The 12,839-nt window shown below is 37.1% G+C and overlaps 1 protein-coding gene across 5 annotated transcripts in view; it reads right to left on the reverse strand.

The window, feature by feature from the left end:
* Positions 1-1,780: 1,780 nt before the first annotated feature.
* CFLAR (CASP8 and FADD like apoptosis regulator) overlaps positions 1,781-12,839 on the reverse strand; it is an 81,269-nt gene continuing 70,210 nt past the window's right edge. For 4 of the 5 annotated variants that reach the window (XM_053698707.1, XM_053698705.1, XM_053698708.1 and 1 more), the window contains one exon: positions 1,781-2,139. In XM_053698707.1, the coding sequence (XP_053554682.1) occupies positions 2,022-2,139 (118 nt within the window). In that variant the 3' untranslated portion in view covers positions 1,781-2,021. Of the gene's footprint in view, positions 2,140-10,750; positions 10,839-12,839 lie in introns of all 5 variants that reach the window. The other variant, XM_053698706.1, reaches the window with a different exon arrangement.

The following is a 12,839-nucleotide window of genomic DNA, read 5'->3' on the forward strand; positions in this document are numbered from 1 at the left end:
TATATTTAAATGGGGAGACACATTGGCTTTCATACATATAGAACATCGTTATCTGATGGTTCAGACATGTTAAACAGGCTTAAACTTGTCAACAAAGCACAAAAAACGTTTTACAATAAAACCGTTACTGTCCCTTTAAATTTCAAACTGAACACACTTTATTACTGAATATGTGAAAAAGTATGAAGGAATTGTTCAAATTTCACCAAAATTTCACCACAGTAACTTAAAGCCTTAAAAGTATTGCACACCAAATTTGAAAGCTTTAACCCTTAAAATAACGGAACCGGAGCCGTTTTTACATTTAACCCCTATACAGTCCCAGGTATCTGCTTTGCTGAGACCCAACCAAGCCCAGAGGGGAATACGATACCAAATGATGCCTTCTATAAGCTTTTTCAGTGGTTCTTAGCTCCTCACACATGCATCTGCATGCCATGCTTTCCAAAAACAACTGCGCATTAGAGGGGCGAAAATGAGGCTCTGTCTATGACTAGAAAAGGCCCCCAGTGAAAAAGGTGTCCAATACAGTGCCTGCCGTTTTTATTAAAACAATCCCCAAGATTTAACAACTATTAAAAGTAATAATCTGCCAAATATACTTAGTAAAGTAATCGTTTTAGCCCAGAAAAATGTCTACCAGTTTTTTAAGCCCTAATGAAGCCCTTTATTCTTTTACTTAAACTAAGAAAATGGCTTACCGGTTCCCATAGGGAAAATGACAGCTTCCAGCATTACAGAGTCTTGTTAGAAATGTGTCATACCTCAAGCAGCAAAAGTCTGCTCACTGTTTCCCCCAACTGAAGTTAATTCCTCTCAACAGTCCTGTGTGGAAACAGCCATCGATTTTAGTAACGGTTGCTAAAATCATTTTCCTCTTACAAACAGAAATCTTCATCTCTTTCCTGTTTCAGAGTAAATAGTACATACCAGCACTATTTTAAAATAACAAACTCTTGATTGAAGAATAAAAACTACATTTAAACACCAAAAAACTCTAAGCCATCTCCATGGAGATGTTGCCTGTACAACGGCAAAGAGAATGACTGGGGAAGGCGGAGCCTAGGAGGGATCATGTGACCAGCTTTGCTGGGCTCTTTGCCATTTCCTGTTGGGGAAGAGAATATCCCACAAGTAAGGATGACGCCGTGGACCGGACACACCTATGTTGGAGAAAATAGTTTATGTTTTGTAATAGTTCAAATAATCTATATGCAAACTAAGTTTCACTGTAAATGCTATAGTGTTTCTTATAGTTGCTTATCTCAACACCGAAAGGTTGGCAAGATTGGCATGCGTGAAAAAGTTCACCTAAGCTAGTGGGTATTATTGGATATACATTAGAACTTCCCTGAGAAGTTTTCCCATTATAATACAAGTTACCCCCAGGAACTCCAATGGAAAATGTGATCACCATTGTTAATAAAGAACACAACTTTTAATAATAAACCTATATGAGCTGAGGGTTTATAGATATATTGTACATGTGTATATATATATATAAAATGATACTGTACAATAGTACATTATGTATTTTATATCAGTTATTTAAATAAACATGCTTTTTTACTTATGGCACAACTTTTTATAGTTTTACAATAGTGGGTTTAAAAAAAAAAAACTTAAAATACAAAACTGTTAAACATAATGAACACATTAATAAAAAAAGCATCTAAAACGCCAGAACAGCTCAGCAAAAGGGTTCTCAGCAGTTAAAGGGTTAAACTTGGGATTACTTCATACAAGTGCAGAGTTTTGAAAATCAAAAATAAAGTGACAGTTTTTAATTATTTTAAAACATTTATTTTGTATTCAATCAGTTAGCATATATAAGTGCTGCAGAATCTGTGCTTTACAAATAACTGATACTAATAATTATAATATGTGACAATGCATGAAGTCATAGTTGTAAAAATGGAATTTATTATCACTACTTACAGAAGTTTAGAATGAAGACTGTTTGCGGTGCTTATGAATAAATACATTACACGGATATACAATATATTGAATTGTATGCCTCTTCAAGGCAGGAAGAGCTTTTTTATCAGTGTATGTTGCAGTTGTAATGAATGTCCTTGTCTTTTACTGTAGATAATTCTGTTCAATTCTGTATGAATATCCAGCAAGTGACATTGTTCTCTGTGGCAAAAATAAATAATAAAGAATATTGTCAGTTTGTGATAACAAGATTAATCCTTTACTCGTGTTGTATGTTCTAAAAAAACACTCCTCCTAAAAGCAGAGCCCAAACCAAAACACATGTATTGGGTGTAGCTAAAAAAAATGGGGGTGGCTGTAGGAAGGGTGCTCGAAGCTTTATAAAATGTAAGCAGCAGCCCCAGTATTATAATAGCATACCCCCCAACTGTCCCGATTTCCGCGGGACAGTCCCGATTTTAGGGGTCTGTCCCGAGTTGCTAGCCATCTGTCCCTCATTGCTTCATGCATTAAATTCTATTGGGCCCATACTCAGAAGCAGCTGGCTTTTCTCTCCCAGGTTTATATACCTGTTAGATTCCCTGTGGAAAAGGAATGGTGTGTGCAGTGGCGTCACTAGGGTTGGTGTCACCCGGTGCGGTAAGTTATGGTGTCACCTCCCCCCCCCCCAGAAAGCAGACACACACAAGAACACAGGCACACACACATACAAACACTCAGACACACTTAAAAACATACTCGGATGCACACACAAACACTCGGAAACACACTCAGACACACACACACACAAAAACACTGAGACACACACACACACACACACAAAAACTCAGACACACACTTACAAAATATGTAAACTGCACTGCATTAATTATAAAGCGCATGCCTAGAGCTGCTCCCTGGCTCAGCAGAGCATCAAATGAAAGATAAACAGAGCACTCTAAAAATAAATCACTAAAGAAAAGGTTTAGGCGCAAACTATGAAAATTCTGCTCTCTGACTCTGTTCCAAGCCTGTCAGTGCACAGCCCCGGGCCGCGTGCCTACCGCTTCTTATGGCCAATCACCTCTGCACTCTGCCCACCCCCAGACCCCCGCCCGCCCTCCTACCTGTTCAGTGTGCACTTAGTGTACCGTAACCGTAATGGTCTGGTGGGCATCATACGTGGCTCCTTCACTTTAAAGACAGTGTCAAACAGTCATGCGGTCAGGTGCCAGGTATCCCCCTCATGATTTGCCAGTTCCCGTTTAGAGAGACAGCACAGCAGTGAGTGACTCCACTGCTCCACATGTCACTGAGCAGTGAGCACAGATAGGCAGGCAGGTTTAGGCTAGCAGCGCAACATTGCAAGCCCCACGGCATGCCCACAACATTCATAGCGAAATTGCTAGAAGCAAAGTACAAACAAGCAAAAGCAGCCGGGAAAACTATTTGTTGAAATTGCAGCACTGGCTCAAGGGGCAAAAAAATTGTGTGTCTACAACTTCCCCAGTCCCACCAATGTTCACAAATGCCAGCCCCTCTAATAAAAAAAAATCTATGCATCTCAACATTGTATTTCTTTGAATTTCAATAAAATAAAAAAAAAAAAAAGAAATTTTTTTTTTGTTTGTTTTTGGTGTCACCCCCTGGAGTGTGTCACCCGGGTGCGGCCCGCCCCCCCTCCCCCCCTAGTGACGCCACTGGGTGTGTGGTTTAAGCAGGAGTAAGAAGGCTGTATACCCTCTGACCTCAGGTAATGGTGACCTCTAACCTCTGGTAGTGATGGCGTCTAACCCCTGATGATAATACTAGCATGCCTTCAGTTTTATACGATGAGCAGTGCTAACACCAGAGTAACGAACAGTAGCAGCCTCAGACTGCCAGGTAATGTGCTTGCCAACCCCAGGACCCCATACAATGAGTTACAGATACCAATATATGATGTAGTGTGTGTGTCTATCTGTATCTATAAGTGTGTGTGTGTGTGTGTGTGTGTGTATCTGCATGTATAAGTATATGCTATGTAGTGTGTATCTGCATGTATAAGTGTAAGCTATGAAATGTGTGTATCTGTATGTATAAGTGTGTGTATCTGCATGTATAAATGTAAGCTATGTAGTGTGTGTGTGTGTATCTGTACGTATAAGTGTGTATCTGCATGCATAAATGTAAGCTATGTAGTGTGTGTGTGTGTATCTGCAGGTACAAGTGTATACTATGTAGTGTGTGTGTATCTGCATGTGTAAATGTATGCTATGTAGTGTGTGTGTATCTGCAGGTACAAGTGTATACTATGTAGTGTGTGTGTATCTGCATGTGTAAATGTATGCTATGTAGTGTGTGTGTATCTGCAGGTACAAGTGTATACTATGTAGTGTGTGTGTATCTGCATGTGTAAATGTATGCTATGTAGTGTGTGTGTGTGTGTATATCAGCATGTGTGTTTGCTATGTAGTGTTACTGTGCATTTTTGCTAACTTTAAAGACCAGAATTTAGAATATTAATGGGGAATGAAGAGAACAGTTTTAAAGATTCTATTATTAAATGTCCAATTAAGATAAAAATATTTAGCACTGTCTCTGCAAAGGCTAATTAAATACATAGCTCACATAGCTATACCAGTGGTTTGAGCTTGTGTTTGATTTGCTGCCTGAGAGTATTAAAAGATATGACTTTATTTAGAATTTTATTTATATTACTTTGGTCTTATGATTTTTTTAAGCCCCGTCCCTGCCCCTGCCAACCACATTTCAAATTTTTGCCGCGGGGGCTTGTCCCTCTTTTGCATTTTGAAATGTTGGGAGGTATATAACAGGATCACTGCTCACAAGCTGTCTTTTTACAAAATAGACTTGACAGGAATGTGCCAGTATAAATTAGCAGTTTCACAATATCCAGTATGGCCCCAAGTGTTTATGAGTATTCGTCAAACACCCAATGACAATAAATAGCAGCCTGTTTGCAATGGCATCATAATGTATACAGAAACAAAAAACAATGCAGCAGGGACTGCAGAGATCACAAATAATGACTGCCCTGCAGTGTCTAGGCAGTTCTGGGTCATTGAAAACTAAAAAATAAGCAAAAGCGGATTACAAAAATAAAGTATATCAGTTAAAGATTATGCCAATTTACTTAAAACAAACTTACACTGACATAAAATGGTGATTACCTGTAGCAGCACTTACAGTTCAACTTAACTTAAAGGGACAGTCAACCATAGAATTGTTATGGTTTTAAAAGCTAGATAATCCCTTTATTACTCATTCCCCAGTTTTGCATAACCAACACAGTTATATTAATGTACTTTTTACCTTTGTGATTACCTTGTATCTAGGAACCTTCTTCCAGCCCCCTGATCACATGACTGTGACTGTTTATTATCTATTGTCTTAAATTTAGCATTGTATTGTGCTAGATCTTAAATAACCCCCTGTGCCTGAACACAGTGTTATCTATATGGCCCACGTGTACTTTCTGTCTCTTTGTGTTGAAAAGAGATTTAAAAAGCATGTGATAAGAGGCAGCCCTCAAAGGCTTAGAAATTAGCATATGAGCCTACCTATGTTTAGTTCAAACTAAGGATACCAAGAGAAAAAAGCAAATTTGATGATAAAAGTAAATTGGAAAGTCAATTAAAATTAAAAGTCCTATCTGAATAATGAAAGTTTAATTTATACTTGACTGTCCCTTTAACTAAGACAATATCTCCACCCCCTTTTTATGGTTGAGGGTCTGTTTGAGCTGTACCCTCAGGTTAAAAAGCACTTTTAAGTGCAGGTTAATGCCACTGATCTCTTAAAGGGGCATGCATTTCTCTTGTGCCAGAAGAACAAGTGACTCTTTATTTGTAAGAGGGGAACCCTTTTAAATGAGAGGTCCTCTAGCACAAACAAGGGGTAGATAGGGGCTTTCTTAGAGCCCCTCAGGGGTAAACAGCATGTTTAAGTACAGCAGCAGGTTATTGCCACTTTAAGGATGATCACCTGCATCTTAAAGCCGTTTCAGGTGTTTATTACGGTATGCCTGGTAAATATTAACTTTTGCTTTTGTGCATTGAAATACTCATTGCAATGCTATAGAAATAAATGGAGGTGATCTAAGGCATAATAAATATAACAAATTGGGATAGATAAATAAAGTATATGACAAGTAGTCAATGTTTCATGTGTGTATGTATGTTTTACATGTAAAGATAACACTGAAAGTGTATAGCATAGAACTAAAACTTGACTCAATCATTATCCGTGATGAATAATTTCAGTGAGGGTCCTCACAAAAAATCTCTTACCTAAGGGAAAGTACAGATCTGTGTTATCTGGAATTAATACTGTAGAGCATGATAAATATTACCCATTGATATGAGCTAAAAAATGCAAGCAGTACGGATTGCACAAAATAATTGTTGGCATCCCATACTGCTTGCATAGCTTGTAATCTTGTCCTATATGTATTGTGAACTTGTATAGTGCTACAGATAATTTGCATGTTTAATAAATAAAGAACAAAAATACTAACTTATGCAAACACTGGAGGGAATCTGACACACAAGTGTTCAAAAAACATTGTATTGAATGAACCTTGAATTTACAATTAATATGGCAGCTTTTTATAATTTTGTAAGGCCCCTTTAAAGGATTACTTTCTGTTATCATTTTTAAGCTAAACAACTAACATATTAAAGTTAATAAACATTAATTAAAACCTACTGACCTATATTTTCTCCAAAACGAAGTTTCATAACGTTCTAAAAGTTATATCTTTTATTCGCCGATGATGTCACATTATCCTGCCCACTATTTTCAGCACTGCATGTTCAAAATACTTAAACCAATAACTTTGTGTTTAAAGCTCCATTTTGAAACCTAGGTATTGTAAGCGGATTGGTACAGAGCAAAGGATACCCATGGAGTGGGTTTGGTAAACAATTACATTTGCAGACAAGATTTCTGATATACGGTAGAGATATGTTAATGAAATGCTATTGATAAAAAGCGTATTTGGGGTAGTTAGTTAGTAACAGGCATAGAAAATATTTACTTACAGTGGCCCTTTAACTAGTTAATAATTGGCATTCTAGTTTTAAACAATGTAGAATACAAAAAATTGTTCTACAATATTTTCTAGTTACTGAACCCATTGCCATTTCTAATGAAATAGAAATGGTTGATAAATAAAGGAACATTGGGATTTTCTTAGGGCCACTCTGCCACACATGCAATTTAGCCCTAAATTTATTCATAATATCTTTTTCCCTATATTCAAAGCCTTCAGCACAGGTAAAGGTCAACGGAATTCTTTCCAAACCTTTTCAAATTAATAATGGAACAAGGCAGGGGTGCCCGCTGTCCCCTCTCCTATTTGCCCTTTCTGTTGAGGTCCTAGCACAGAGAATAAGGAACAACATTTTGATCCCGGGCATAGAAGTGTGGGGGGGGGGAGGGAATATAAACTTTCTATGTATGCGGATGATATCTTTTTGACTCTCTCCTCCCCCTCTACGTCTTTGCCAAGCGCTCTAAGGGAGTTCGTGGATTATAAACAAGTTTCCAATTTCCAATTAAATCTAGAGAAATCGGAACTATTAAACATCTCTACACCAGCCTTGAAGCTGGGTCGTGCCTTGAGAGGCTGCCCCTTAAAAATACAAAAACATTAACTGAAATACCTAGGCATATTCCTGACACCCACACCAGACGAGTTGTTTGAAGCGAACTTCACACCTCTGTTAGACACCATAACCAGGGATCTTTCCTCCTGGAAATCGAAAAACATCTCTTGGCTGGGGCGCATTGGAGTGATAAAAATGAACATCCTCCCCAGGATACTATACAACTTACAAACACTTCCAATCAATTTGCACCTTGCCGTCATCAAAAAGCTTCAAGCAGCTACAGATATATATATATATATATATATATATATATGGGGTAGCGTTAAGCCAAGAGTAAGCAGAAATACATTACACCTTACCAAGGAAAGAGGGGGCCTGGGTCTGTCAGACTTATAATTGTACAGGAAGGCCATCGCTCTACAGCATCAAGCTGAATGGTGTGGGAGCTCTCCGGATAAGTCATGGATTCCGCTTTCTAGAGACATTCTCGGGGTGGACAACCTAGGCTCTCTGAGCTGGTTGCCTTCCAAATCCAGACCCAAGAAAATAGATAACTACCCGATTCTAGCGGAGTTCTATTCTCAATGGCAGAAAATCCTAGCTACACACCCATATATATCGTCTGACTATTCGCCATTGACACCCCTTCTAGGCAACCCAGAATTGCCTACAAGCAACACACATGCACTCCGACAAACACAGGAATAACTATTTATCATTTCACAACAGGAAATAAAGTGAAAACCCTTTCTGAACTACAAGAATCTGGCACATGTATCTCCTGATTCACTTATGCCCAAATCAGGCACTATGTTGACAACTACATACACAAAACAAAGCTCCTCAGAGATCTCACCATATTCGAAAAGCTGTGCCTCTTAAACCCACTACCTAAACATTTAATATCACTCACATACAGGTTACTCTTAAATACTCCTCCCTCATATACCCTAAAATGGAATGTAGAACTAGATACCAACATTTCTAACGAGGATTAGAATAAAATATTTATAAACCACACAAGATCTTCCGTCTGCCAAAATCTTAGAAATGAATTATAAGTTTCTATCGAGTTGGTACCTCACTCCTCAGAAACTTAGAGCGATCTACAAAAACTTGGATGGTAGATTCTGGAGGGGGTATGGGGAGACAGGCAGTCTAACACACAACTGGTGGGGATGCAATAAAATAAAGGACTATTGGTTGGGAATTCTCGGGATCATGGGAACTAAGTTAAATACAATAGTTCTTAACTGCCCTCAAACACTTGTTTCACGGTCTCCCTAAGCTGAGAGACAGGTACAGATGAGACCTACTTTTTTTAATGTTGAATAGTGCAAAACTGCTGATACCCAAGAAATGGAGATCTCCTATTGTTCCAACTGTTGAGGAGTGGAAAACGCAAGTGGATCGACTCTTACATCTAGAAAAATTCAGATTAAGAGATGGGAGGGTAGATATTCATCAATACATGGTACAAACATGGAAGGGAAACCTCACATGAGTCTCAGGTACAATAACCAGACCTGGACGGATAGGACTGCTGCGGGAGGGGAGGAAAGGGTGAGAGAGTGGAGGGGTGTATGTTTTTTTTTCCCCCTCATTGCTCAAGAATCAGTTTTTACTTCTTTTCCAGCTCTTGTATTGTTTATATGTTGTTAAGCTACAGATTATCTGTACAAAAATGTTCTATTATGTCTATAATGTTTAATATAGAAATAAGAAAATGAAAAACTTTTAAACTTACCTGGAATTGAGTTCCTGATTTGAACTGCTGAAATATGTACAAGTTATAAGCATTGTCAGGTTCTCATATGTTATGTACATAATGGACAGTGCCGGTCTGCAAAATGCCCTAATATGATTCTAATGTAAGATATCTTGTACTGTCAAACAGATCAATAAAGCTCTTTTAAAAATAAAAAAATAAAAGGGACAGATTACGAGTGGTGCTCTAACAGTTACGCGCAAGCAATATCTGGTTTATTGCAGCTATTTGCATGCGTCTGATGTAGTGAACATTTAAGTTAAGAGAGTGCAATTGCGATTTATGCTAGAATGATTACCTCATCCTCAGAGCACTGGTTAACTGTTTCGCAAAACACATCAAAAATACATTACAGAGTACAGTTACACTCATAACACTGTCTAATAAAATAATTAAAAAAATATTGCACAAAAAAGTTATAAAGGCTAAAATATATGAGGTCTCAGGTGTTAGAAAAAAAAAATGCAGGCAAAGGGCTTTAACACAGAGATACATATATATATTTATTTGTGTGTACATAAATACTTATGTATAAATATATATATAGAAGTGCATTGGAGCCCTTTGCAGTTAAGTAGATGAAAACATGTAAAAACATATTTATGCAATATTCAGGTTATACTGTGTATTTACTGTAAATATTTCACATTCTAATATTCTGCACATAGCAGAATATGTTCTATGTATTTTTAATTAGATATATATATATATATATATATATATACACCCAGGGCTTGAAATTTCCAGTGGTCCAGTAGTCCCGGGCGACTTTGAATTAGCAGAGAATGACTTTGGGTTTGCACATGAGTAGGGTCTTAGGATTTTTTCCCACTTTTTTTGCTCCATTGGTTTCTATGGGGCGATTGCGATATTCGAAGTTCGGCTTTTTTGCTCGCATTGGGTAAGCAAGTGAGTGAAAACTTTTTTATTTTTAACTTGTAACACGAGTGCTACTTGACTTGTGCAAAACGCTTACGTCTAGCAGAGTTAGTGTGCGAGTGGGAGCGTTAAATACTGCTCCACTTGTAATCTGGCCCAAAATAAGTATTTTTTATTTTAATCTTTTTGAGTAATATTTTTAAGGTTGATAGAAAGAACTTTATAATTTTCTAATGTCATAGTATATATGACAATAAATTCATGTAATCAAATCCATTCCAGGAGAAAATGTTCTTACGTTGAAGGGAACATGTTTAAAAATACAAGATCTTCTTGTTGGTAACATTTTTACTTTATACAACTTTCTAGGAAGGATTCCTTGTTTTCTCTCTTGCCAATTATTTAATTCTCATGATTCATATAAATCAGAAGATCTTAAGTTATCAATTTCACCTTAAAAGTAGAATCAAACATTCTGTGAATACTATGAGTAAGCAGTATGGTTACAAAAAATAATTTGTTTGGTTTAGAAGAACCACCGGCAACACTTATAATTCTGAAGGCTATTCACCTGGAAGGCCAACATCACGTTCTCTAGTTAATTGCCAATGATAGTATTTTAGTCACATCTTGAATGTCATACCACCACAGTAAACACGCTGTAAAAAGAAAGAGAAATCTATCATTCAAAAACAGCCATTGATTGAAGTTTGTTATAAAAACCGCTGAACTACAAGAGTTTGTTATAAGAAGTTGAAGTTTGTTATAAGGCCCATTTGATTTCAAGAGGTAATTTATGAAAAGATTGCCCAAACTTATTTATTCAAACAAACTTGTCTTGAGGACCAACACTTCATTAACATGGTTCAGTTGTTAAAACAAAAATTCAGTCCACCCAAAAGAGCAAATGTTGCATGGAACATTATTGGATAAAGGCTATGAATGAAACTGAAGAACCCAGTTCAGTAGTGGAAAAACATATAACCTGAATCTTGATGGATGGACCAACATCCACAATAATCCTGTTGTAAGTGCTCACATATCAAAACAAAATCAAATGTCTCCCTAACAGAAAAGGGTATTTTAGGAAACGCCCACAAGCTAAATACTTGAAAAGTTTTCCAGGAAATGAGTAAAGTCACAAGCTAATAAAATATGGTTGCAGTACTTACTTGATTAATCTCCCAGCCAAAGACTTCAGTGGACCAGAAATAAAGGCTAATTTGTATGAAGTTTCATTAGGAGCTCTAAAAAAATGCAGTTAAAAACACCATTATACTTGTGGTGCAGTTCGGTAGTGCACTGGTTTTAGAAATGTATTTTGAGCTAATTAGATGTTTTTGTACAAAAGTGAGAAGAAAAAAAACAAACTTGGCAAAATTACTGGAATTCTGAGAAATGTTGAGCATATTTTGCCTTAAACAAAATGCAAGGCAATAGCCATTGCTTTTCTGATATAGCAATCCCAGAACACAATGGAATGTCCTTGGACAGCCCCTAATTTTTGTCTGCGAGATTGCCGAAGCAATTTTCATTCTATCCAGCAACATAACAAAACAGGCATCTGAATGTGTTTTCAACGTATTGCAGTTGTAATTACTGTGTATCTGAGTTGCGCCTTCTATGCGAGATATAATGCACTTGGCTTTTTACCACAAATATAAATGGTAACAGTATGAACAAGCACTGGCGATCTGCTATGAAAGATAGATGAAGCCTCAATAAGTTTCAAACATAGGCTTAGCCCACAGCAGCATAACCAGGGTCTATCAACCTAGCCCACTATCTCCAGCTCATTTTACATTCTTAATCCTCTGAATTGATCCTTAGATGCTTAAGAAACAGATCTGGTAATGATGTGGGTATCCAGCCATCATTGCTTCATAACTCCATAAAGCTAAAATAACCTCCAGAACTAAGCATGGACCATTCAAGAAACATATGTTTACTGAAGTTTTAAAGAAAGTCACACTGATGAGCTGGTGGAAGTCACTTATAGAAAAATTAAACCTCTAAAAATGCATGTAAAAAGTAATTAAAGCAATAAACAAATGTTTGCAGTAGGAAATACAAAAATAAAGTAAAACCTGCAGCCTCAAATCAGTCTGCTTATCAAAATATGGGGTCACCACACCATGACTGTCCAAGCCAATCATTCCACTAATGGTACATTATTATTATTATTATTATATGTATCCCAAATCTACAGATAGAATGCACTTGTGCCACCTGATTTGCTTGTGCACACCCTGTCCATATGTATAGGGTTTCCGATTGGCTGGTAACATCATTTTGTGGGATGGGAAAAATGACACAAACTAGGCATCTATTGCACATCTATAGCATGAAATATATTTGAATTTGTTTAGTCATGTTTTGCAAGAATTTTGTCACCATCCCCATGAGTTTAATGTCTTTTTGAAGCGAAACTGCAAGAAAGTTAGAAAAATGTAGGCAATAACATATACATCATTTTTTTTTATATTGCAGTAGGAAAAAAAAAATCAAAAATATGCCCAACACCTGGGCACTGTTGTCGCCCTAAAATTTAATTCTGGCACGTACATTTTGGGATCTTGGACCTGTTCTTATTATCTCCTCTGTATCCTAGATAATCACAGGTATAAAATTGTGTGCATGCACCACTAGCACTGTAAAAA

The sequence above is a fragment of the Bombina bombina genome, chromosome 1, assembly GCF_027579735.1.
Source record: "Bombina bombina isolate aBomBom1 chromosome 1, aBomBom1.pri, whole genome shotgun sequence".
NCBI lineage: Eukaryota > Metazoa > Chordata > Amphibia > Anura > Bombinatoridae > Bombina > Bombina bombina.